Source organism: Microcaecilia unicolor, chromosome 2 (genome assembly GCF_901765095.1).
Source record: "Microcaecilia unicolor chromosome 2, aMicUni1.1, whole genome shotgun sequence".
In the NCBI taxonomy this organism is placed as follows: Eukaryota; Metazoa; Chordata; class Amphibia; order Gymnophiona; family Siphonopidae; genus Microcaecilia; species Microcaecilia unicolor.
In genome coordinates, this window is record NC_044032.1 from 60,181,135 (window position 1) to 60,208,131 (window position 26,997).

Consider the following 26,997-nt stretch of genomic DNA (forward strand, 5'->3'; position numbering starts at 1 on the left):
ATAGTAGTAGTAGTAGTTTATGATGATTGTTACCTGCTTAGACTATTAGGCAGGTAATAATTATAATGAAATGAATGCTTTTATTTTGATTCATGATGGCTAGTATACAGTGCTTGATATTATTTTATAAAAGCAATTAATGTACCTATATATCAAGGGAGTCATTTACTAACTGCTTGCAATAATCATTAATGTGCACTGTGCACCACAGGGCCCATTTATACAGTGAGCCTGTGGTAAGTAATGTGTTTTAAGAGTATTAGCATGTGCTGTTAGTAAATGACCTCAAAATGAGAAAATGGTACAGTGTTCTGAGGTACTTGACTCCCCTCCCCCCTCCAAAATCATGTAATCATTTTAGTCTTCCCCTGCCAGGACCAGTTCAGGGCAGATTGCAATATATGTCATCACACTAATTTGTGGTAAAATCCAGCATTTTACTTCAAGTTAGTTTACAATGGTAGTCACTAACCTGTAGTAACAGAGATCTGCATTATTCATCCCAGGACCCTCTCTTAAAAGTGCTGGCCCAGTCTGGGGTTCTTGGGTTCTCTCTTCCTCAGCAAAGACTTTACCCTGGACATATCCCCCCCCTCAGGCCACTTTTCCTAGTACCTGAAGACTACCACTAGAAGTGATGGACACCAGTTTGAACCCAGTGCCCTCAAGGGCAGTAACAACTGGGGATCATTCCTGTGCCATACCCATACCCCTACACCACAAGCAATTGCTTGAGATAGGCCTGGGAGGACCTATGCGTGGGGGTTCTTTGTCAAGGGATCTGGGGGACTCCACCAGGTGGTGTGGGTAGGGCTTGAACAATGAGTGTCTGTCTTTGGGAGAGTGAGGTTAGGGTGATTGGGAGTATGTTCAGGCAGGAGGCGGGGGACCTAGGTTTTTAATTTACTGTGCCGACCCCATTGAGAGAGGCTCATAGGGAGAATCAGGCCGCACATAATACTGAGGTATTTTGTATGCACTTACATTCTTTGCATCTTATTATGTAGCAAGTGGTAACTTAAACTAACATAGTTTTGCCATTTAACATGTGTTAAGAGGCAAATGTTAGGTGTTAATCCCTAAATGAACATTAGTAACCATCTCCCTCCAAGTCAACAATCGCATACAGCAAATGCATCAAAATAATATATTAAATATTTCTGAAATACTATGTTTTTAAAAATTCTTTTAAATATCAAATAATAATTTGCATTTCTTATGGCATCTGGCAAGTTATTCCATTCAGTTGGTGCTCTGTAGCTTAAAATGTTATCATGTTTTTCAATCAGAACTGTTTGGGTGCTGGGAGTTTCAGCCTAACAGCGTTTGCAGTTCTCAGAGTTCTGACAGAGCTAAACAAAGGCAGGCTCGTGCCATGCCATAGATAATTTTGAATACTAGTACAAATCATTTAAACACTATATGAGCCTCCATTGGTATCCGGTGTAAATGTCTTAAAAAGAGGTCCCTCAGGTACAGTTCAAGAGTATCCGGGTACCCTAGGCGAACTTTCAGCTTTCCACTCCACTAAATTTTTAGGCCCCTTGGCCCCCTTGCAATCATAATTAACCCAATATCTGCTTTCCCAGAATAATCTGAATAATGGGTTATTTGACAACTGCCCACCTTAGCCGCTGGTAAAAGTATTCCCTGTTTCTATGAGTTTGTATGATTGTCAGGACTGCAGATGCTTGTTGGCACCCCTAGAAGCTGGTGCCCTGGGGTGACTGCCTAATTCTGTCTAATAGTTGGGCCAGCCCTTCAGTCATCTGCTGCCACTGACAGCCTCCCATTATGACTTGTGTAGCTGTATTTTGACAGACTTTTGTAGACTCTTCAGCTGCTTCCCAGATATTCCTAAATAGCATATGTTTACGATAATCTAGCCAGTGGCGTAGCCAGACTGCCAATTTTGGGTGGGCCTGAACCCAAAGTGGGTGGGCACAAACTTTTCTCTCTACCCCCCTCCCCTAGCAAAATTTAGTCACACATCAGATGCATTTGTCACACAGGGGTAAAGTGCTGCTTATCAGTGCATCAGGTTTCAGAAAATAATTTATTTAATAGCCTAACACCCTTTTCAGTGAGCTTTCAGAGGCCAAAACCTCCTGCCTCAGGTCAGTATAATGCTGTTATGGTATCCTCTCCTGACCTCCTCTTATTCTCCAGTCTTTCTCTACTCCCCTTTTCCATCCAGCAGCTCTCCTCTTTCTCTCCCCATCCTTCCAGTGTCTCCCCTCTTTCTTTCTGCATCCTTCCATCCAGTGTCTCCTGTTTCTCCCTACCCTTCCATCCATCGTCTTCCCTCTTTCTCTCCCCATCCTTCCACCCATCTACCCTCTCTCCTGATCCTTCCATCTAATGTCTCTCTCCAGTGTCCCTTCTCCCTCCACATCCTTCCAATCTCTCCCCTTTCTCTCTGCATCCATTCATCCATCTCCCCCTTTCTCTCCCCATCCTTCCATCCATCTACCCCCCTCTCTACTACTACTACTATTTAGCATTTCTATAGCGCTACAAGGCGTATGCAGCGCTGCACAAACACAGAAGAAAGACAGTCCCTGCTCAAAGAGCTTACAATCTAATAGACAAAAAAAATAAAGTAATCAAATCAATTAATGTGTACAGGAAGGAGGAGAGGAGGGTAGGTGGAGGCAAGTGGTTATGAGTCAAAAGCAGTGTTAGTCTCTCTATCCCCTTCTTTCCATCCAGGTCCGCCCACCCAACACAGACCTGCCAAGACCCCCATGAAACACGCGGCGCCAGCTCCCATTTCCGGCCACTGCTGCTTCTGTTGAGCAGCAGTGGCTGCTACAAAAACAAAGGAGGTAATTTAAACAAGCAAAATGTTTTTACAAAGCAAGCATGGCACCGCAGGCAGCCATCAGGCATTGGCTGTCGGCTCTGCAGCTGCTCCTCTCGCCTCTCACGTCGCTGCGCTCCTCCGGGGTCTTACTCCAGGGGCAGTGATGTGAGAGGCAAGAGGAGTGGCTGCAGAGCCGACAGCCAATGCCTGATGGCTGCCTGCGGTGCCATGCTTGCTTTGTAAAAACATTTTTGCTTGTTTAAATTACCTCCTTTGTTTTTGTAGCGGCCACTGCTGCTCAACAGGAGAAACAGCAGTGGCTGGAAATGGGAGCTGGCGCAGCGGTTTATTTATTTATTTATTGCATTTGTATCCCACATTTTTCCACCTGTTTGCAGGCTCAATGTGGCTTACAAAGAACTGTTATGGCATTGTCATACCAGGGTTAAGAATATAGTTGGTGTTTCGCGGGGGACTTGGCAGGTCTGTGTTGGGTAGGCGGGCCTGCAGGGAAAGTGGCTAGGCCTGGGCCCGTCCAGGCCCGCCCGTGGCTACACCCCTGAATCTAGCTGTGAAAGGAGTGAAAGCAGGTACAGACTATTGAACACTGTTCAATGGCAAATAGGACTATATTTGCCTGATAAGTTAAAGCTTGTCGTAAATATTCCTAACCACATTCCCCCCCTGAATTTCCTTTGAAAGAGCGGAGTCCAGTATGACTATCAGAAATGTCAGGATTTAAACATGAAGACTCAGGACTCAAAGTTAAGATTTTTCTGAGGGCGTGTCTTGCCCAATCCACCTATCCATAGTTTCCACAGTTTATTTTATGTATTTATTATTTTTGTATACCATCTCTTTTAAGAGGCTACAAGATGGCTCACAGTATAAAATTAATACACAGAATACCATTTATAAGAAAACATTCCTCAACTTGAGCCCATCACCCACAACATGTAGCCACAAAAAGCCATGACTTACATTGTGAAACTACAGTATATCATGGCTATCTTTTAGCTCATCTGGAAGCTTGTTCTAGCGTACATAGCTCACACAAAAAAAGGAACATTTTGTTTGTTTGTCAGAATTATGCCCACTGGAATTTCCAGAAGACCCTTTTGATGAGTGCAAGGACCTGAGTGGTTTGTACTGTTCAGTCTGTGCTGCCAAGGCCTTTATTGCCAGTTCGTGTAAAATTTTGTCTTCTGGTTAATTTTAAGCTAAAGGGGATGGGACTTGATTATATCGCCTTTCTGTGGTTACAGTTGAGATGGTTTACATATTGCATTCAGGTTCTTATTTTGTACCTGTGCTAATGGAGGGTTAAGTGACTTGCCCAGAGTCACAAGGAGATGCAGTGGGACTCAAGCCCAGTTCATCAGGATCAAAGCCCACTGTACTAACCACTAGGCTACTCCTCCACTTATTACTAATCATCCACCTTTTGAGTGCTACAAATGCAATTCACTAACAAGTGATATGTTTGTTCCAAAATGCTATGAAAGGAACCAGTAACAAAATAGCATGAGAAAAGAATGATAGTACCCTCAGCTGCCTTAGACCTGTTTAAAAAAGAACAAAGAATAATCTATATATATAAAACTCACCCTCAACGTTCTATTGTCTGTGAAGCCAAGGTTCGTAAGTTCGAAGCTCTGAAGCCAAGAAAATCACAGTCTCGGGGCCCCGCCCTCGCGTCAAACGTTATGACGTTGAGGGCAGAGCAATTCACTCACATCGACGGCGGCCAGGGTGGCGCAATGCCGTCACTAACAACGAAGGTGCGTTCGGTGGGGGGGGGGGGGGCAGAGGAAAGCCTTTCTAGCGCCCGTTTCATTGGCTCCAGAAACGGGCCTTTTTTTTTACTAGTGTTAAATAAAACGGGGGGGGGACAGTGTTAAATTTAGAGGGACTCCACAGTTGATCCTCCATGAAAACAAATTTCCCTTCCCTACTTCATCCTACCGGTTCTTTTAGTCAGACAATTGGTGTTACAGATCCAATAAAACCCAGACTATTAAACTTAGCCAATAACATGTCATGGCTGGTTAAACTGAGTGCAGCAGATTGTCATGAAGTTAGACTTATCACTTATCTCTTTTTGTCCAGTATAAATTATGGTTCTTAAAGCAAATGAGCTAATAATATCTCTGAAGATTTCTAAAGCCTGATTGAGATGCATGCAAAAAAGTCATACAACTTCAGATGCTCTTTGAATTCCAGTACTACCACTTCTTCCATTAATTTAGCCAGGATAGGAAGGTGATGACTAGAACTCTGATTTAAATACAAGCAGTTAGCTTTAGAAAACAGACTCTGAACTGTGTGGCTGAAGACTTCAGGAAACATCCCTCTGACAGAGGTCTTGTGACATGTAACACTAGCCCATGCTAACACCCCTCTGACAGAGCCCTTGTGATATGTAACACTAGCCTATGCTATATTTCAATAGGTAAATCATTCAGACAAATTAGGGACTATTTAATGCTGACTTTTTGTATGTCAGCATTAAATAGTCCCTTATTTTAAAAAATAAAGTAGGCATGAACTTGGTGTATATCTCTTGTAAGTGCAGTATTACAGTTGTAGCCCTAAAGCACCTTGCGGTGCTTATATAGTGATGGCACCTCAATCACTTTGCAGCAAGTTTCCTCAGTTACCAGTTACTGTGGTTTCACTTGCTATCTGAAACAGGTTCAAAAGATTGTAACAAATGTAGTAATTAGAAATACATCAGATACTTAAGTTTTAATAAAAGAGCATTTATATTTACTGAAATTCATGTTTGGCCAGATAGGTGTTATAAGCTTTTCTTGAGATTAATGTAATTGATGACTGGATTTTGAAATTACAGATTCAGTGTGGTACTGAGCTAGTAGATAAACAGTGATGACAAGTGGTTCTTCCCACCTCACTGGTGATGATGTGAGGTTTGTTTTTCATATAAAAATAATCTAAACATAAAAACTGAAATTTTCTTAGCATTCTCACTATACTAGTCCAGAACTTGTGGTAGTTGCATCCATCGAGCAGCTGGTGGAGGTAGAGAATACAGAACTGTGATCTGCTCTGTAAGGACACTATATAGCTCCAGCAGTTGAATATTTTTCTAGCTCCAGCAGGTTGAATATGGTTTTTAGTGTAATTCCTGGATTGGTTAGTGAGGCCTGCTCCTGGACCAGTTGGTTAACTGGTCCCCAGTTTATCAGGGGAAATACATTTAGGAGTGATCTTAGTCCTTAGGGGGTATACCCAGAGGAGTCTGGTCCTTCTACTTCCTCCCCTTTTCTCTATCACCATGTTCATTCCTGGTGCTGGTTGAAAGGCCAAAGAGCCAAGTTAACAAGACGAGGTGGTGAAATCTAGCAGAGAAGACATCAGTGGTGAGATTACCTTGCAGGCTCCCTCCTTTCAGGCACCCCGAGAAATCCTAAGATTGGGTATTGCTTTCAGGGACTTTGCCTCAGTATTACCAGCAGTGGTATTACCTGGCTTAGTAACATTGCCTTAGCAGTCAACTACTATATGTCTTTATTCTTCAGTATTGTTTAGAATAGGGGTGGACAACTTTTGTACACAGAGGGCCACATGAATCTTAGTACTACCTATAAAGGGCTGCAACATTATGTATTGTTGGAACCGGAAATGCATAGAGCTCCACAGACCTTCTGTGACAAGTAAAAATGTAACTAAAATTGATTAAAAACAAATATTTGTACAATAATTTAAGATCACCAAAACTCTGGTTAATGATATTTTCTATGTATACTTCCCATGGTCTCGGGGACCACATAATTCACATTCCTCAGCAGTAGAGCTGCAAAGTGTCATGGAGTCTTGAGCTCTGGATACAGCTGAGGCTTAACAGGCAATTTTCTCTTCTCCCCAGACTTAGTGCTTTTGATTCACCAAGCATACATATTTAAAAAAAAACAAAAAACCTCAGAGTTCTTGGCAAATCTTTCTCAGAAGAGTCCTTGCATTCATCGATTCCCTCTGAGAAGGCACATTCATTAGTTTTGAGGTCTTCCTTCCTCAGGTTCCCTTTAGAAGAAGGTGAAATCCCAGTAGAAGAGGATGGTGATCCCACAGTTCTTTGGCTCTTTCATAAAGAAAAGCTCCTGACCCTAATTACTGAGGCATTAGAGGTTCTTAGTATATGTTCTTTCTCAGCTCAGGAACCCTCAGTTCCATGAATTACATTTCCAGATTTGATTAGAAAGCCTTTTAGGGCTTTTCCCATCCATTAAGCCTTCCAGACTCTTGGTACAGCTGAATGGGATTCCCTTGAAGCAGAGTTCTGTCAGGCATGTCATGTCTAAACTTTATCCATTGATTCCTGAAGAAAAAGATAAATTCAAACAACCGAAGGTGGATGCCTTAGTAACAACTGTAACTAAGAAGATCACTATTCCAGTTGAGGGTAGACAAAGCCCTTAAGGATCTTCAAGATCATAATATAGAGGTGGCTCTTGAAGAATCCTTCAATGTGGCCTCCTTGGGCATCCAAGCCTCAATCTGTGTTTCCTATGTAGCCAGATCCTATCTTGGATGTGTTCAACGAGGTAACAGTCTGCATCAGGAGCTTGATCAAGAGGATCTAGAGTGGGTTTCTTGGCTTGAAGCAGACTTGTCTTATGCTCTTTATGATTTAATTCACACTCTGGCGTGAGCAATGGCATGTTCAGTAACAGTAAGGGCACCTCCTGTGGCTAAGAAATTGGACAGTGGATTTGGCTTCTAAGCCTCTTTTTTAGCAAGCTTCTATTTAGAAGTAAATTCTTCATCATCATCAACAACAACTTTGGGGTACATCAACTTTATTAGATGTACTTTAAAAAAAAAATCAATGTTTTACAAGACCATCGAAGGAAATAAAATAAGTAAAGTTAAAATAAAAGATTTAGACTAGGGATTACAAAAGGAGTAAAAGCTACAATTTTTTCCAATATGTTGCATAGATAGCACTATATTAAATTTTGAAAAGGGGGAAAACACCAGGAAAGAGTGCAAATATCAAGACTCCAGTGATTAAGAGCAAAGATAAGGAGACTGCCATAGGACCACACTGCAAACAAGGCCGTGTGCCCAAGAGATTCAGTCAGAGGAAAAGGATTGATTGTGATAATAGGTTTTTTGAGTGCTGTTTTAAATTTGCCAAAAGATGTTTCAGAATGGATGCATAGGGGTCATCCATGCTACAGTTCTGGTGTCAGAACTTGAAAATGACAAATAGAATCCAAGTGAACCTGCATGTGTGTAGGAACTTCCAGTAAATGTTTCTGAGAGGCGTGAAGAGATTAGGAGGGAACATATAAATTAAGAGTGTTACACAGAAATGGAGAAGCACCCATATAGAAAGCTTTATGGGCCTGTATAAAGATTTTAAATGGTATGCAGAAATTGGGAGCCACTGTTCTTTAGAAAGCAATGGTGATACCTGATCATATTCTTTGGCTCCGCAGAGCAATATGATAGAAGCTTTTTGAGTAATCTGAAGCCTATGAAGTTGTGCCTGGAGTAAGCCATGCAGAAAAGAATTACAGTAGTCTAAATGTGACAGAAGTGAAGGGAGAGACAGAATGCTTTCCTATTAACTAATGAGTGTAAATAGCTTTCAATTAGCTTAACATAAAAATGATTTCTTTTCTAGAGATCTATACAGAAAAGGATAAATGATTTCCAAAGACAATTCCCAATATTTTGAAAGTATTCTTACAAGAAATTGGTGTACCTCAAATAGGAGTCATTACTAAAAGTGGAATATGGTCTCTTGGAAAAAACCTCCAACAACCTTATACTATCTTTTGTTTTAAATTTAATTTCATATCCAGATGCATAGAAACATTTGACATAAAAGCTGAATATGAGTCTGTTGGAAGAAGCAGTTGTATATCTGCACGAATAACCCAAATATTTAATGAGAAGTGACAAAGGAGCCAAACATTAAAGAATAGGACCAAGAATGGACCCTTGGTGAACACCACAGTTGAATGGAATTGAGGCAGAAACAGAGTTTGCCTAGTGAACCCCAAAATACCTATTGGACAGATAAGAATGAAACCATTGAAGAACAGTATCTGAAATAAGATCCACCAGATGCTGAAGAAGGATAGTTTACTAGGTCAAAAGCTGCAGAGAGGTCCAGTGACAAGAGAATGACATCAGTTCCTTTGTCAAATGTCAACCTGATAAAATCAGAAAGCGCAAGTTTGGTGTTCAAGTAGGATGCACAGAATCTGGTCTGTCTTGTATGAAAGGCATTAATACATTCTGTTTAGGAATATAGTTCATTTACATCTAATTTCTCTGTAATTTTGGAGAGGAATGGAAGAGTAGAATCTGATGATAATTAGAGATCTGATAAGTCAGCTTTCTCATCTTTTATATGTGGTAGGACAGATGCAAGTTTCAATCATATAGGCTGGTAGTAACTATAGAGTAAAGGTATGGAAGAAAACGCTTCAGTAACGAGGTAAGTATAGGATGCAGCAGAGAAGTAGAGGAATGCAAACTGGACACCACCCTAGTCAATGCAAGAGAGGAAGGGAGCGGGAAGTGAACAAAGCCAGAGGCTGGGACATCATCAGAAGAAACCTCATGTCATTGTAACAATACAAGGACCAAACAAAGAAGCCTGATGTGTGAGAATCTTATCTCTAAAACTTATAGCAAGCTGATTAGCGTTTAGAGAAACAAACCAGGAATGAGAGGAAGAACTCATCATACATTGTACAAATTTATACAACCTTGAAGGATTATAAGTAATGCCACACTGGGAAAAGACCAAGGGTCCATCGAGCCCAGCATCCCTATCCACGACCGCGGCCAATCCAGGCCAAGCGCACCTGGCAAGCTTCCCAAACGTACAAACATTCTATACATGTTGTTCCTGGAATTGTGGATTTTTCCCAAGTCTATTTAGTTGCAGTTTATGGACTTGTCCTTTAGGAAACTGTCTAACCCCTTTTTAAACTCTGTCAAGCTAACTGCCTTCACCATGTTCTCCGGCAACGAATTCCAGAGTTTAATTACGCGTTGGGTGAAGAAAAAGTTTCTCCGATTTGTTTTAAATTTACTACACTGTAGTTTAATCGCATGCCCCCTAGTCCTAGTATTTTTGGAAAGCGTGAACAGACGCTTCACATCCACCTGTTCCACTCCACTCATTATTTTATATACCTCTATCATGTCTCCCCTCAGCCGTCTCTTCTCCAAACTGAAAAGCCCTAGCCTCCTTAGTCTTTCTTCATAGGGAAGTCGTCCCATCCCCGCTATCATTTTAATCGCCCTTCACTGCACCTTTTCCAATTCCACTATATCTTTCTTGAGATGCGGATTAGAGCTATTTTGATCAAATTTAGAAAAGCCAGTCTACAAGAAGCAGATCAATCATTTAAACTGCCAGTTAGAGAACTAATGCCATTGTCATTCAAACTGTCTCAGTTGCTGTAACCAAGGATACACATGTTTGGCCATAAAGGAGCCGCATTATCCAGTGCAGATTGTAGAATATTATTCCATAAATGTATTTGGGTTGTTAAAGGAAGATCATGAAATTCAGGAGGACAATGAGCCAAGAAAGTTTCATGCTCCAGACTTATACTGTGTAGATGTGCAGTAAATAAACATGTTTTTCAGAAGTGGAGTTGTTTGATGAGGACCTTGAAGTTAGGCTTGTCTGCAGGAAACCTTGTCTACAGGAAACCTAAGCGGTTAGCTTAGTGGAGTTTAAAAAAGGTTGGGACGGCTTCCTAAAGGAAAAGTCCATAGACCATTATTAAATGGACTTGGGAAAATCCACTATTTCTGGGATAAGCAGTATAAAATGTTTTGTACTTTTTTGGGATCTTGCCAGGTATTTGTGACCTGGATTGGCCACTGTTGGAAACAGGATGCTGGGCTCGATGGACCTTTGGTCTTTCCCAGTATGGCAATACTTATGTACTGATGTAACCTTTGAGGCTTAAGACTTCCGCTTATTCCTTATCCAACTGGACTAGATTTAGAGATGCTAAACGGTATGTGGCTGGAAATTCAGGCTACTTTCAGCATTCCATTTTCCAGTTGAGATGGCCCTCCTTTCAAGATATGAGAGGGGAAGTTAGCCATCAAATGCCTCTTGCGCCAGCCAGTGATGGGATCTAAGTCCATTAATAGGAGGATGCCTATCTAACTTTCTTGAGGAATGGACCGCATAACATCCATAAGAACATAAGTATTGCCATACTGGGAAAGACTGAAGGTCCATCAAAGTCCAGTATCATGTTTCCAATAGTGGCCAGTCCAGGTCACATGTACCTGGCAAGATCCCAGAACAGTAAAACAGATTTTATGCTGCTTATCTCAAAAGTGTAAATTGTTCCTTGTGAGTATCTCATTTAAAGATGGAAATCCTTTGATAACTAATCGCATCATTTTGTCTGGGTGAATTTCTGGATCTCAATGAGGCTTTATTCTGATTTGGTCTTTATCTCAGAGATCTCTGAGGTTTGTAGGTTTAAGCTGTCATTATCAGTATCAGTTCCAGGTTATGCTCTTTGGACTGGCCACAGTTTCCTGGACCTTTTTAAAAGGCTGCGACAGCCACCATGACCATCTTCATCCCAAAGGAATTGGGGTCCACTCATATTAGGACCTCTACTTTTTAAGAGAGTTTGCAAGCAACTTCAAGAGCGTTAGCCTCTCGCTAGCTTGGGTACTCAACTGCAACAAGAAATAAATTGGAACCCACTCAGTTGTTGGAGTAATTGGGGGTTTTATTCAATACTCAGAGGGGGAAGGTATTTTTCTTGAAGCACAGAATTCAAAATCTCCAGTTAAAAATTGCGCTTCTGTTACAGCAGCAAAGCCCTTAAGTCTGTGACTACGTGCAAGTACTGGGGTTGATGGCTGCAATCTTGGAAGTAGTGCTTTGGGTGAGAGCCCATATGAGACTCCTACAGGACTCCATTCTCAGCCAGTGGTCCCCAGTTGCTTAGAGCTATGAGTTCAGCCTTTCGTAGATTACTTGGGTGAGTTTCAGCATGAAATGGTGGTTATGACTGATCAGTCTCCTGAAAGGAGTGGTCTCACTGACTATGGGGTTGGATAGTGATCACCATGGATGCTGGCTTATTTGGATGAGGGCTTATAACAGAACCAGGTGGCTTGAGGCAAGTGGACATCAACTGAAGAAACCTGGTAGATCATTCATTCCCACAGCTTTGTTTGCATTTGCTAGATCTCTGCAGGGGAAGACAGGCTGAGTCTTTATTGAAAATGCCACAGCAGTGGTATATCAACAAGACAAGTGAGAATTGCAGAGTTTAATCTGCAATTTTCCTCGATTCCAAGATGGCGCATTGAATGCACACACCTGTGTTTGCTCCGTGGAGACGCTGCAGAGAGACGCTACTAGCGGGACTTCGGCTCCTCGTTTGCGATGAGGAAGCAGAGGGGAAGGTAAAGGAGCTTCCCTCGGCTCCTGGACCCTCTTCGACGCTGAAGCAGTCGACCCTGCAATTTCCTAGGTTGCAACCGGGACCTCTGTGTACATCGACTCCTTCTGCAGCTACCGACACGTTGACGTCGGTAGGAAGCGGAGATGGGGCTTCCCTGAGCCCCGGGGAATACAGGGCACCACCACAGCTGGGGAGTGAGATTTTCGCAGCAGCCCTACCAAAAACGGACACTGAAGGGGTGGATTCGCAACTTTTACAGGGGAAGATGGCAGCGAATCGGAGCGGGACCCAGGATCAAATACTTTTGACCGAATTGGCTTTAAAGGTATTGCCAAAGGACATTGTTTCAAAACTTTCTTGTTCTGGGGCCCCACCTCATTTCTCTTTACCATCAGGTGGAGTAAGTAAACCCACTATTGTGACGCTTGAGTCACTGTGCGATATGGTATACAACACTCCTCTATGCAAAGCATGTTAAAAGAAAATTTAAATGACATTAAAACTCTCTCCGAAGCTGTTCTGATACAGGCCCAAGTGACTGCACAGCAGTCCTCCAAGATTGAAAAAGTGGATACCAAAATTCAAGAAATGGGGACTTTGGAATCTGCTTTGATTAAAGATAATAACTTTTTGCATAAACGTCTGGAATACCTGGAGAACCAGGCTCGAAGACTTAATCTTCGATTCCTTAATTCCTCCGATTGAGATGGTAAAAAAATATTTGATAGACATTCTAGGAATGGATAAAGACTCATTGCCCCCCATAACTCGGGCATATTACATCTGGGACAGTGTGGGGACTCTGGGAGACCTCCCAAAGTGAGAGATGGGTGAAGAAATGAATCTTCCTTCCTGGAAAGTTCGTTGAAAGTCATTACTCATAGGATGACTATGTTGGTCACTTTTGTGCTTGAGCCAGATTGGAACGCTGTATTAAGACTTTCCCTGCGACACTTAGATAGGCTTTTTATGGGTTCCAAGGTTAGAATTTATCCTGATCTCTCTAGGCCAACACAAATGAGGCGCAAGGCCTTTTTGGAACTGCGCCCCAGAGTTGAGGCCTTGAGAGCAAACTTTGTATTACGTTTAACTTGTATATGCCAAGTAATGCTTGAGGGTAAACAGTTTCAATTTGTGGACCCTAAAAAGCTTAAAGATTTCTTGGAAGCTAGAGTTAAAGTGTTAGTTGTATGTCCTCCCACATAGCAGGCTGGAGTTTGAGCACAGAGGTGGCAATTGTCTATTAATTTGTAACTTTGTTTAAAAATTTCTCTCCTTTTCTTGGAATCATCTTTTAATTGTGGACGGAAAATATTGTTTGTATTGTTTCCTTATGCTTTTTGTGTTAATAAAGTTTTTCTTTTGAATTGATGATGGATTGCTAGGTCACAATAAAGATAAAAAAATAATCTGCAATTTTAATCACCTCACTCATCATTCTGTTTTCCAGATCATTTATAAATATGTTAAATAGCACCAGTCCCAGTACAGATCTCTGTGGCACTCCACTATTCACCCTCCTCCATTTGAGAAAAATGGCCATTTAACCCTATCCTCTGTTTTCTGTCTTATAACCAATTCCTAATCGACAGGACATTGCCTTCTACCCCATGACTTTTTAATTTTCTCAGAAGTTTCTCATGAGGAACTTTGTTAAAAGCTTTCTGAAAATCCAGATACACTACATTAACCAGCTTACCTTTATCCACGTTTATTTACACCTTCAAAGAAGTGAAGCAATACTTCCCTTGGCTGAACCCATGGTGACTCTGTCCCATTAGACCATATTTGTCTGTGTTCTGTAATTTTGTTATTTATAATATTTCCACTATTTTACCCGGCACTGAAATTGGGCTTACCGGTCTGTAATTTCCCAGATCACCCTTGGACCCCTTTTTAAAAATCAGCGTTACATTGGCCACCTTCCAGTTTTGAGGGTCTACAGATGATTTTAATGACAGGTTACAGATCATTAACCACAGATCAGTAATTTCATGTTTGAGTTCTTTCAGTACCCTGGGGTGTATGCCATACAGTCCAGGTGATTTATTACTCTTTAACTAGTCAGTTTGTCTCACTACGTCTTCAAGATTCACTGAGATTTCTTTCAGTTCCTCTACAACTTCACCCTTGAAAACCATTTCTGGTAGCGGTAGATCTCTTACATCTTCCGTAAAGACCAAAGCAAAGAATTCATTCAGTCTGTCTGGTATGGCCTTGTCTTCCCTGAATTATCCTTTTGCTTCTTTGTGGTCTAACTGTCCAACGGATTCCCTTGCAGGCTTTCTGCTTCTGATGTACCTGAAAAAATTACTATGAGTTTTTCTCCATGGCAAGATTTTCTTCATATTTTCTTTTAGCTTTCTCTATCAGTGCTTTGCATCTAGTTTGACACTGCCATTTTCTTCATTCGGATCATTTTTCCATCTTTTGAAGGATGCGCTTTTGGCTCTGAGCCTCTTTCACTTTACCTTTTAACCACGCTGGCTGTCGTTTGCTCTTCTTTCCACCTTTGTTAATAATGTGGAATACATCAGGTCTGGGCTTCTGTGATGGTCTTTTTTAACAACATCCATGCCTGATTTAAAGTCCTAACCTTTGCGGCCAACCCTTTCAGCTTCTTTTTAACCGTTTACCTTATTTTGTCAGTCACCCTTTTGAAAATTGAATGCTGCTACAGTAAATTTCTTTATTGACTTTCCAGATATCAGCTCAAATTTGATCATATTGTGATCATTGTTTCCCAATGAATCAAACACTGTTATCACTTGTACCATGCCCTACATTCCACTAAGGACTACATCTAAAATAGCACCCTTCTTGTCGGTTCTTGGACCAATTACTCCAAGAAGCAGTCATTTGTTACATCTAACAATTTTACCTCCTTAGTGCTCTCTGATGTAGCATTTATCAAGTCAATATTGTGGTAATTGAAATCATCTATTATAACGTTGCTCAGTTTGCCAGCTTTCCTAATTTCTGTTAATATTTCTTCATCTGTCCGTTCCGTACTGGCGGATGGGTAGTACAGCCCTACCAGTATACTCTTTCCCTTCATACATGTAATTTCTGTCCACAAGGATTCCATACTACTATTTAATTCATGTAGAATATTTATTTTTTTTGACTCAATTCTCTTTTTAATGTATAACGCAACCCCCTCTCCAATTTGATCCACTCTATCTTTGCTATATAACTTTTACCCTGATAACACGGTGTCCTCCTTCCACCAGGTCTCCTAAGATGCCTATTATATCTACTTCTTCATTTAGTGCTATGTACTCCAACTCTCCCATCTTTTTAGGCTTCGAGCATTTGACACTTCAAATTGTGTTTTTTCCTGGCATCTACAAGCTGCTTTGAAGTTGATGGGATAATTTGCATCCTTTACTCTTTTCTTCATTAATCACTCCTAACTTTCTTTCACCATTATTGAAACCTCTCTATTGGGATTCCCTAAATGTTCTGGTTCAGTAGTATCCTTCTAGGATACACCACATTGAACTAATCACTCCTGGGTGACTGTCTGCTCCCCCCCCCCCCCCATTTTAGTTTAAAATCTGTTCTACCTCCTTTTATAAAAGTTAGCACCAGCAGCCTGGTTCCATCCCGGTTAAGGTGGAGTCCATCCTTTCGTAACAGGCTTCCCCTTCCCCGGAATGTTGTTTAGTTACTAACAAATCTAAATCCCTCAACCATGCATTGAGACTGTGGAGCTCTGCCTTCCTTTTGGGTCCTGCACGTGGAATGAGGAGCATTTCCAAAACTGCTACCCTGGAGGATCTGGATTTCAACTTTCTACCCAAGAGCTTAAACTTGGCTTCCAGAACCTCCCTCCCACATTTTCCTAAGTCATTGGTACCCACATGTATCAGTTCCCCAACACTATCTAAAATCTTATCTAGGTGACGTGTGAGGTCCGTCACCTTCGCACCAGACAGGCAAGTGACCAGGCAATCCTCACTTCTACTACCCACCCAGCTATTTAAATGCCTAATGATCGAATCACCAACTACAGCAGCAGTGCTAACCCTTCCCTCCTGGGCAGAAGCTCCTGGAGACCAAGTTTTAGTGTGCGAGGATATTGCTTCCCCTGGTGGGCAGGTCCTGGTTACAGGATTACTTCCTACCTCACCAGGGTGATGCTGTCCTTCTAGGAGACCTCCATCCTCCAAGGCAGCACAGGAGCTGCCAGACTGGAATTGGGATTTCTTTACAACATTCCTGTAGGCCTCTTTATACCTCTCTGTCTCCCTCAGCTCCTCCAAATCTGCTACTCTAGCCTCAAGAGAACGGACCCATCTTCTGAGAGCTAGGAGCTCTTTGCATAGAGCAAACACATATAACCTCTCACCAATGTGAGAAAATGCAAAAGTCTGTGTTAACACCCCTCTTGCTGCTGGACTGCTGTCTGCATATTAATAGTATTTTGTTGTTTTAACTTGTTAAGGTACTAGGGATATTAAATTAATATAAAGAACCTTAAGATTACATGGTATATTGTGATTTATTTAGTGTTCACTTTTCAAACTAATTAAATGTAATTAAAACTTTAATGAAAACTCCCCTCTTGTTATCCTAATTAGAATAATTGACTGTTAGTTAAGACTAAATGAACAGATGTGATAGTGGTGGGCAGAAGTTGGGAAGGTTGGGTGGGAATTAAGACTGAACTAGACCTGTTGATTCTATGTGCTGTGGTTCAAGTTTTAGAAACTATGGGGAACAGGGTAGGAAGACTAGTTAATAAAGTTTGCAAGTTTAAATTCTATCTTTTATCAACAAACCTGCCTTACCTCTTTTAAACCTCAACCTTTAAATCACCAAAACACAGAGTACAAAAAATGTTCACTTTCCCAGAGAAATGTCCTCTTCTCTCAGAGCTTCTCAGAAAGAAGAGAGGCTTTAAGTAATTTTATTCTAGAAAGGAACATCCATTATGTACAATAGCCTGTATCTGTGGTATATTTATTTTCTGTAACTTTTGTCATTTCTAGATCAGTCCCCGAGCCCTGTTATTTGGTCATACAGCTTCTGTTACCTGCTTATCTAAAGCATGTGCTTCCACTGAAAAACAATATATAGTCAGTGCATCTGAAAGTGGGTGAGTATTGTAATCAAAGCCATCATTCTCTGCAATACTGTCACTAAGGTTTTTTTTTAAATATAATTTTAGAAGTGTTCTCAAAAGGAATTAAGTTCTTACACTGAAATAACAACGTTCCTGTAAATTGTTTTTATGCTCATAGTACTAAATGGATTATATTCATTTAAAAAAAGGATCAAAAAGGGGATTCTCACCTTAGAAAAAATGGCAGGTTACGAATTCACTTTCTATTAGGGAACAGTTAAAAATATTCTAAAAAAATTTAAAATTCAGTTTTAAAGACAATTTTTGAAGAACTCATTAAGATAGGGCCTACTACCCTTTTTCTAAAATGAAAAGGAATATGTGTGGCATGAACTTTCTTTTTTTGAAGGTTTTTTAATTTTTTTTAAATATTTTTATTGAGAGTTTAAACAATTACAGAGAATGAAGAACCAAAAAATAAAATAGTGAACACTGGCCACAGCACTATAACTATAAGAAACATATGCATCATCACGTATTATAAATCCTAGATAAAGGATAATCTGAAGATACAAGAGATTCAGCCTTCATAATCGACTTGAGTTTTAAGGCGAAAAGAGTCTAAAAGAGCCCAGATCTTTGAGGTTGCTTTGACCCTACAATGTTTGTATGCTAACAGGGTTTCATATTTTCTAATTATACACACTTAGCTCCACCACGCATTAAAACACAAATTAGAGTTGCTTTTGCAATTACAGATTATAAAGTAAGTAGCTACAGACAACATTGTATCAAATAATTTTTGCTCAGAGATTGGGAGATAAATTTCTGGGTGAGATGAACGCAGAATTACAATTTTGTAGGTAATGGCGGGAATCATAGGTAGTTGAAATATAAGGAGAATACGAGACCAAATTAGATTCCAGTATGCTCTTACGTTTTTACAGAAGAAAATCATGTGAGAGAAATTACCATTATTATCATGACATGACCAACATTTTGTTTTTTTTTTATAATTCTTGTTTATTGCAAGCCAAACACTATCTGTATACATCAATCTCAAATGAAACAGAAAACAAGTACAGCGTTTGATTTGCGTAACTTTTTTAACAACATTACATCAACTAAACCCCCCCCTTCCCTCCCTTTCCCCCCTCCCCCCCCCCCCCTTATCTAAGAGTTCAATATTTTACTTCTTGCTACTGGAGTGAGTGTGTCCCAAAATGGAGACCAAATGTCACAAAATTGTACGCCTCGCTTGGAGGCCAGGTCCTTTATTCCTTTCTTCTCTATCGCACAGGCTTGGATCATTGCTGAGCGCCAGTGAGATATAGTGGGGCGGTCTGTTACCAACCACAGCTGCAGAATGACACGTTTTGCCATCAAAACTGCTCTTTTCAAAAATGCTTTAAATCCCACTGGCGCTGGTTGTTGTATTCCAAAGAGATCAAACAATTGCCGTGGTGATGGTTTCCACTGATTATTCCATATCAGAGATACGTGTGTATTCAATTCAATCCAAAAAGGATTTATCAATGTGCAAGTCCAAAACATATGCCCCAAGTGCGCATTAGTACCATTACATTTTGGGCAAGTGTCTGTATCTCTAAGAGTAGCTCTATATGCTCTATGGGGGGATATGTGCAGTCGGAGCAAAAATTTATACTGCATCTCCCACCACGCTGCATTCTCCGTGGTTTTGTATAAAGACTTGAGGCACACCCCAATTTGCTCTGACTTGAGGTTGGTGCGCAGTTCTGTATTCCAGGCGAGTACCACCGTCTGATAATCATTTGCCTTCAATGAATCCCTCAAATTGCGATGAAAATATTGCAGTGGCACTCGTAATTGTGCATCCAGTCCTAGCAGTTCATTCAGCTTCTCCCAAGAAGCGGCACTTAATGAGGTAGTGGGTAAGGAATTTGTATAGTGTTGCAGTTGTTTGTATGCTAGCCATTCATTTGCTCCCAACTTATACTCTTCTCTTAACACATCGAAGGACTTTATAACCCCCTGTTCCGTGACCACATGAAATAAATACTTAACCCCTGCTGCAGCCCAATTCTGGAAAGAAATGGAGGAACTTCCCACCGGAAAGGCCAAATTCCCCTTGATTGGCAATAATACTGAGACTTTGGTATCTATGTGATGGAGCTTACCTAGTCCCTTCCACGTAGCACGCATCGGGGAAAGAATATATTTGTAGTGCCCTAATTGAGGTAGTTCCCTTGAGGGCGCATGGAGCCAATATGAAAAATGCATTTTACCCAGAACTGTCACTTCTGCTTCTGTGCAAGAAAAATAGCTGGTAGTGCGAAACCAGTCTGACAGATGTCTCATATTACTAGCCATGGAAAACAGTTTTAGATCTAACAATCCCAGTCCCCCCTTTGGGCGCGGCAACATCACTCTAGATAATGGCATCCTTGCTCTTTTCCCCTGCCACAGAAAAAAGTTTATCTTCCTCTTTAGCCAACCTCCCTCATTGGTCCGCAATAGTAGTGGAAGCATTTGGAACACATAGGTCCACTTTGGAAATAGGACCATATTGTACAATGCTATGCGTCCCAATAAATTGATCGGAAGCGCTTGCCATCTTTGCAAAACTTCACTGGTCTGTTGTCTCAGGGGGGTAATGTTCAAGCTATAGAGCTCTGAAAGATTTACAGGGATATAAACCCCCAAGTATTTAATTTTAGATTGTGCCCATTGAAAGGGGAAATCACCTGCCCATTGCTCTCGAATTTCTGATTGAATTGGTAGTGCCATTGATTTGTGATAATTTAGAGAGAATCCCGTAAGGAAGCTAAACTCATCTAGGACTGCCATCAAGTACCCTGTTGAGGACCTAGGATTTGTCAGGGTCAAGAGGATGTCGTCAGCAAACGCCAATACTTTAACTGCCAGTGAGGGCATAGTGATCCCCACAATATCTGGATCTTTAATAATTGTGCGGAGAAGTGGCTCTATGTATAACAAAAATAACAGCGGGGATAGTGGGCAACCTTGCCGGGTGCCTCTTTGTAATTGGAAGGCTGCAGATTGAGTACCATTTGTGATTACACGTGCAGTTGGGTTCGAGTACAATACTGCAACCGCCTCCATATACCAGCCCCCCAGACCAATATAGGTTAGTACTTTAAACAAGTATTCCCACTGTACTTTGTCGAATGCTTTTTCCGCATCAAGGCTCAACAGAATTAGCTGTTCTTTTGTGGAATGGCTACGTGCTATCGACATGAGAACCTTGCGCACATTTACTGTGGCCTGTCTGCCTCTCACAAACCCTACTTGATGGTCTCCTATTAATGTCGGTAAGTGTTGTGCTAATCTATCTGCCAATATTCTCGCCAGGATTTTTATATCCACATTCAACAAGGATATTGGTCTGTAAGATTCTACTTGATCTTGGGGTTTACCCGATTTAGGGATCAAAGTAATTAAGGCCTCATTCTCCCCCGGAGAAAGATGTCCGCGTTCTATTACTGCTTCATAATATGAAATAAGAGGTCCCATTAAATCTAGACTCAGAATTTTATAGTATTCGCCTGAAAACCCATCAGGGCCTGGAGCTGATCTTAAAGGTATAGATTTCATAACTGTCTGAAGTTCCTGTGCTCTTATGGGAAGAGAGAGCTGCTCCTGTACCATCTGTCCCAAACGCGGCATACCTGCATCTTCCAGGTAGTCTTTTATCAGAGAGCCCTGTTGCCCCTGTCCTTGGGCATACAACCCCTCAAAATATTCCTTAAATGCGTTTGCAATCTCTTCAGGTTTAGAGAGCTGCGGCCCTTTTTGAGAATTTATATAGGGAATAAATTTTTTGGTTGTTTGGGCTCTAGCTACATGTGCTAACAGTCTGCCCGATTTATTCCCAAATCGTTGGAAGTTTAATCGTTTAGCATACAGAAGTCTCTGATATTTTTCGTGGATCATCATGTTCAAAGCTACCAGGGCAGCTGCCATTTTTTCTTGGTTTTCCTTGTTGGGCTTAGCTAGGTGCAATCTCTTTGCGGCTCTATAGGCCGATTCTAGTCTAACTATACCTGCTGCTAATCGTTTAGTGCGTGCACTCGTAAATGCGATTATTTCCCCCCGGAGGACTGCCTTAGAAGCCTCCCATAACACTATTGGTGACGTATCAGGTTGAGCATTTGTATCTATATAAAACTGCCAACGCGATTTCACATGATCTATAAATTGTCTATCCTGATAGAGATAGGATGGGAAGCGCCAATGAGTGTTAGTCAACCCTCCAGAATTCAGATCCAAATCTATTCCAATTATGGCATGGTCAGAGATCTCTGTGGGTCCTATAAATGCCCTCCCCACTCTGAAAAACCATGTGTGTGTCATTAATATGTAGTCAATACGTGACCACGTTTGGTGGGCCTTTGACTGATGCGTATAATCTCGGGTCTCAGGGTTGAGCAGGCGCCAAGGGTCTACCAATTGCAGTGATTTACATAGTGCTGGAAGACCCTTCCCTCCTCGCAATGCAGCTATTGCCCCTGGGGAGGACCTATCCAAAACTGGGTCCATGACTTGATTAAAATCCCCGGTCCATACCCAGGGGGCATCTGCATATTGCATTCCCAATGCAGTTAAAGTTTGAAAAAAATTAGGACAATAATTATTGGGCCCATATACTGTGCACAGATAAAACTGTTGTCCCCGGAAATTTAAATGGATTAACACCACCCTTCCTTCTGAATCTTTATATATTAATTTAGACTGGCACGGGAGGCCTTTCTTGAGTAGAACAATCACACCACTTCTACTATTCCCGGAAGAGGAGTAGTGACACTCTCCCACCCACTGTTGAGATAATTTCACGTGTTCGATATCCGAGAGTTTCGTCTCTTGTAAACACGCGATATCAGCTCCATGCGCCTTTAGTTGGGATAGAATTTTGTAACGTTTAATTGGTGAGTTAATCCCTGCTACGTTCCATGACAATATTCTCAAGTGACGTTTACCCGTCATCTATGTTGGGGTAACTCTGTTCTCTCCTGATTCTCTTCTCATACACAACCCCCGGAAGCCCAGCCTCCCCCAGGGGTATCTGTCCCCAGCCTGTTGTCCCCTGTGTCCCTATCACCTTTTTCCCTTCCTCCATCTTCTTAATTGCTCCCACTCCATTTAGTATACCTCTCACTCCAAGCAGTCCTATTGATCTCCCCCTCTTCCCCCTTATCCCCACCCTTCCCCCTTCCCCCTCCCTTTGATCCCCTTCCCCTTCTCTAACTCTGGCTTCCACCCCCATCAAGAGCGGGCCACGGGTCACTCCTTATGCTTTGCGGGGACGACCCCCCCTCGCTAAATGGTTACAAAGCTTACACACATACCTCCATTAACATGAAACAGATAACAGCATTAAAACTTGCCTTTTACCTAGTGTCTGACAATCTATACTCTCAGGTCATATCACTCATTCCATCCTGTGTGCTCACCCAGGTTCGGAATTCTTCCGGGGAGCTAAAAGAGTGCCACTTGTTATTATGCTGCAGCTTCAATGTAGCTGGATATTGCACTGAGAAACGAATGTTCTTTACCAGCTGCGAACATATTCCTGAGTATGCCCTGCGTTTTAGAGTTAATGCTGTCGAGTAGTCCTGGAATATCCGAATCGACCGGCCTTCAAATTGTAAATCCTCTTTTTGAGATTTAAATAAACGCAGAATATGCGCTTTTTGAGTAAAGCTGTGGAACTTCGCTATCACAATCCTTGGTCTGTCTGTCGAGGCCCGCACCGGTCCAAGTCTATGTGCTCTATCCAGGCGGATCAGGCCCTGTTCCCCAACCTCTGGGAAATTTTCCAACAGCCAGCCTTCCAGCCATGTCAGTAAGTTTGTGTCTTTTATAGTTTCTGAGAAGCCCACAAATCTCAGATTTTCCCTTCTAGCTCTATTTTCAAGATCTTCGATTTTGGCTTGCTGTGACTCTGTAAGGGCTTTCAGTGCGGTAATACTCTCTGCATGCTCCTGTGCTGTGTCCTCCACATCCGCGACTCTGCATTCAAGTTCGCCTGTCCGCCGAGACAGATCTGCAGTTGTTTGAACCATCCCTGCTATTTGTTCCGATAGCTGCACAAAGCGGGAGTCAAGTGCTTTTACCACAGCGTCTGTTAGCTCGGGAATAAAGTCCGGAAGTGCCGGCGAAGCCGGTGGGGAGGAAGCCGCCATTTTGTCCTCGCTAAGGCGCGAGCGATCCGGTCCTTTTCTCGGCGTTTTCGCCGGCATTTGCCGTTCGGATTTGGCCACAAATTTGTCCATTCGCTTCCTCTCCCCTTTAGTAACGGCAAGTTTCTTTTATAAGCGGTTCGTGGGAGGTAATTTTACGGCGGGAGGGAGTCCCCTGAGCAGCTCTCTCTCAGCACGTCTTCCGCTGCTCACCGCATCACGTGACCCCATGACCAACATTTTGTAAAGATATTTTAAGTATTACCCATCTGTCTTCATTATCAGTTGTTTTTCAATTAAAAAAACTGTAAAGATTTACGTATTAAAATAGCTAAACCATTACGTTTATGAGAAGCAGGTGAGAAACTAACGAGAAAAAAATTTGGCTTGTAATCTCATACAATCAGACCCATTGAGATGGACATGGTTTGGGCTGAGACATACACATGTATTTCTTATTTTGTACAGTGGTTTCAAGTTGTGGCTGAAGTAGTAAGGGCAACAATGTATAAAAGATTTCAAAAAGATGCAGGAAAGAAATTAAGAATATATGATAAAGCTGGAAGAAGCAAGGAAATAAGTCATGATAACTAAAGTACAACTAGAATAAAAAAATAACCGAAGAGAGAAAACAAGATAAAGACTTCTGTGAATTATATCAGTAAAAGAAGGAAGGTTCAAAGATGATATTGTAAGACTTGAGTGGAGATGAGGAAAAAGCATAAATGCCAAATGCATCTGTTTTGGATTTCACTGAAGAAGGCATTGAAGGACCAAGCACAACCAGCCTTGGGGCCATCCACTGTGCAGGGCCCCAGGGATGGTCAGCATCGGACCCGACAGTGAGGCGGTGTGGGGATTTGATGTTATCCTCGTTGGCACTGAGGAGTGTCGATGCTTGGCATTGAGTTAAAGCCCAAGAAGCACAAGCATCGATTCCCCTCGACGCATGGTGCTGGGAGCACCAGGGCACCCGAAAGATCCAGTATCCGAGAAGTGCTCCTCCTCCAACGAGGAGATGCTAGCGTGGGAGTCACCAGGTACCCAAGTTGACACTGGCAGTTCAGTTCAGCAGGCTATCTGTGACCTGACGCCCCAGCCTTTCCCAATATTGACCCTTGAGCAGATCCAGGCATGCATTGGCTTCAGGGGTGCTTGCGCCAGCTGTGTCTTTACTACTACTAATCATTTCTATAGCGCTACAAGGCATACCTGCTGCCTTGCAGAGCTCTCAGGCTGTGGTGACGTTGCTGACACATTCAGTATCAGCGACAACAGCTGCCCATGTGGATACCCCTTTGATGTTGAAGGGGGAAGTTTCGCTAGAGTCGAGAGGGGAGCCTGCATCTCAACACCATTCCAGACAAGGATTAAGTTCCTCCTACCTGAGAGAGGCTCGGTCTCAGCCCTTCCATGAGGAGATTTTCACTGATACTGATGCGGACTGCTCATGGGTGTCTGATGAAGATCCAAGGTACTTCGAGGGGGAGGAGAGGAGAGACAAAAGTCTCCATCTGGGAGCCTCGCCTCTTCACTTTTTGTGAAGTAGATGAGGGCTGCCATCCCAATTCATTTGGAGATGGAGGACGAGCCCAGGGCTGTGATGTTCGAGTTCCTGGACTACGACTTTCTCGTAGAGTGGCTGTGATTGTCCCTCTTCACAAGATCTTGCGTGACGTTCAGGTGAAGAACTGGTAGGCTCCTCTATTGGTCCCTGACTTCCCCAAGAAGATTGTCAGCATGTATCAGATCCAGAGTACACCTGGTTTTGATAAGCCGTAGTTGCAACATTCCCTAGTGGTGGAATCCGAACTCAAATGGGCCAGGCATTCTAGAGACTTTGCTTCGATGCCCCCAGGCAGAAAAGCTTGAACTCTGGACTCCTTTGGGTGGAAAGTTTATCAGGTCTCAATATTCATATCCTTCATACGGTCATACCAGCTCTACACGAGTCTCTACTTGCGAATGGATGGATGGATTTCAACCATTTATATATGTGTATATTTTTCCAGGTTCATTCCCAGGCACAAATATAATCAGAATCACTTATCCACACAGAACAACAAATATAAATGCATACATCTCCTTTACCTTACACAGACCTATTTTTATAATATCTGTTTGTTCTGAACTTCTACTGTGTTACTCAAATTCTCTATGTAACAATATGTAATTATTTTTATAATTTCTGATTGTTTTAAACTTCTACCGTGTTACTCAAATTCTCTATGTAACAATATGTAATTATTTTTATAATTTCTGCTTGTTTTAAACTTCTACCGTGTTACTCAAATTCTCTATGTAACAATATGTAATTATTTTTATAATTTCTGCTTGTTTTAAACTTCTACCGTGTTACTCAAAATCTCTATGTAACAATAAGTTATGTTCTAATCCATTACCACCAAATACGATACATTGTAAGCCACATTGAGCCTGCAAAAAGGTGGGATAATGTGGGATACAAATGCAATAAATAAATAAATAAATAAATAAATAAAAGCCTGAAACTGACAAACAAGTATGTGCTTTTAATAGCAAGCACTTAATTTTGGAACAATGAGTAATTTACCTTTTATTTCTTATAGGGAGATGTGCCTGTGGGATGTCAGTGATGGGAGATGTATTGAGTTTACTAAATTAGCATTCACACATACTGGTATACAGGTTGGTATACATACTTTTTCTAATATATTTAAAGCATGTAATTTTTAATGTAAATACTGGTTGACCAAAACCTAAGAGCAGTTATTTGTTTTAATATTAATAGTTCTATCAGTTTTCTGTTGGGACTCAGAGAGAAGGGAGGCTCTTGTGCCATGGACATTACCCAGAAATTCTTGTTGTGGATGCTGTCAGCTTGGAGGTCCTTTATTCTTTGGTATCCAAGATATCTCCTGACTGGATCAGCTCCATGAGTATTATTAGATCTCACAGAACACAAGGTTAGTAGTTGACTGGATTTTTTAAATTTATGTGGATGTAGAAGCATACAGTTTAAATCCTGCTGCCATAAAAGTACTGGGTTAAGCACAATACATTTTATTTACATCATTTGTAAACAGTTAAGCTAAATATTTGTAAAAGGCTGAAGGTAAGGGATTTAGGAAGGCTAAATTTACAGCTTTGGTTAGAGGGGAATATTGTCCTTTTTTAATTGATTTAAAGGAGTAGTTACTAAGCTGCTGTGAAATACCATGTTTTTCTGCAGCTTCATTTACTGTGAGAGTCACTAATCTGTGGTAACTCAGTTCAGCAGCTTAATGACTCCTGGTTATGGTTGTGTTTATTAAATTTGCTATACCGCCCTATCTGAACAGACGGGCCAGGGCGGTTTACAAAACTAGAAGCAAAATAATACATTTTTAAGCAAATAGATGGGAAAAGGAAAATGAATTCCATTGAAATAGAAAAGATAACATGCCAAACAAGAATACACAAAACCTTAAATAATAATCATCACAGTGGAAACCCTCGTCAAAAAATGAAATCTCA

General features: G+C 41.5%; 1 protein-coding gene across 3 annotated transcripts in view; it reads left to right on the plus strand.

The window, feature by feature from the left end:
- Positions 1–26,997, plus strand: part of WDR7 (WD repeat domain 7) — a 754,216-nt gene that overhangs the window by 18,139 nt on the left and 709,080 nt on the right. For all 3 annotated transcript variants that reach the window (XM_030192974.1, XM_030192976.1, XM_030192975.1), the window contains exons 3-5: positions 17,247–17,353; positions 26,091–26,169; positions 26,273–26,447. In XM_030192974.1, coding sequence (XP_030048834.1) covers positions 17,247–17,353; positions 26,091–26,169; positions 26,273–26,447 — 361 coding nt within the window. The remainder of the gene's footprint in view (positions 1–17,246; positions 17,354–26,090; positions 26,170–26,272; positions 26,448–26,997) is intronic.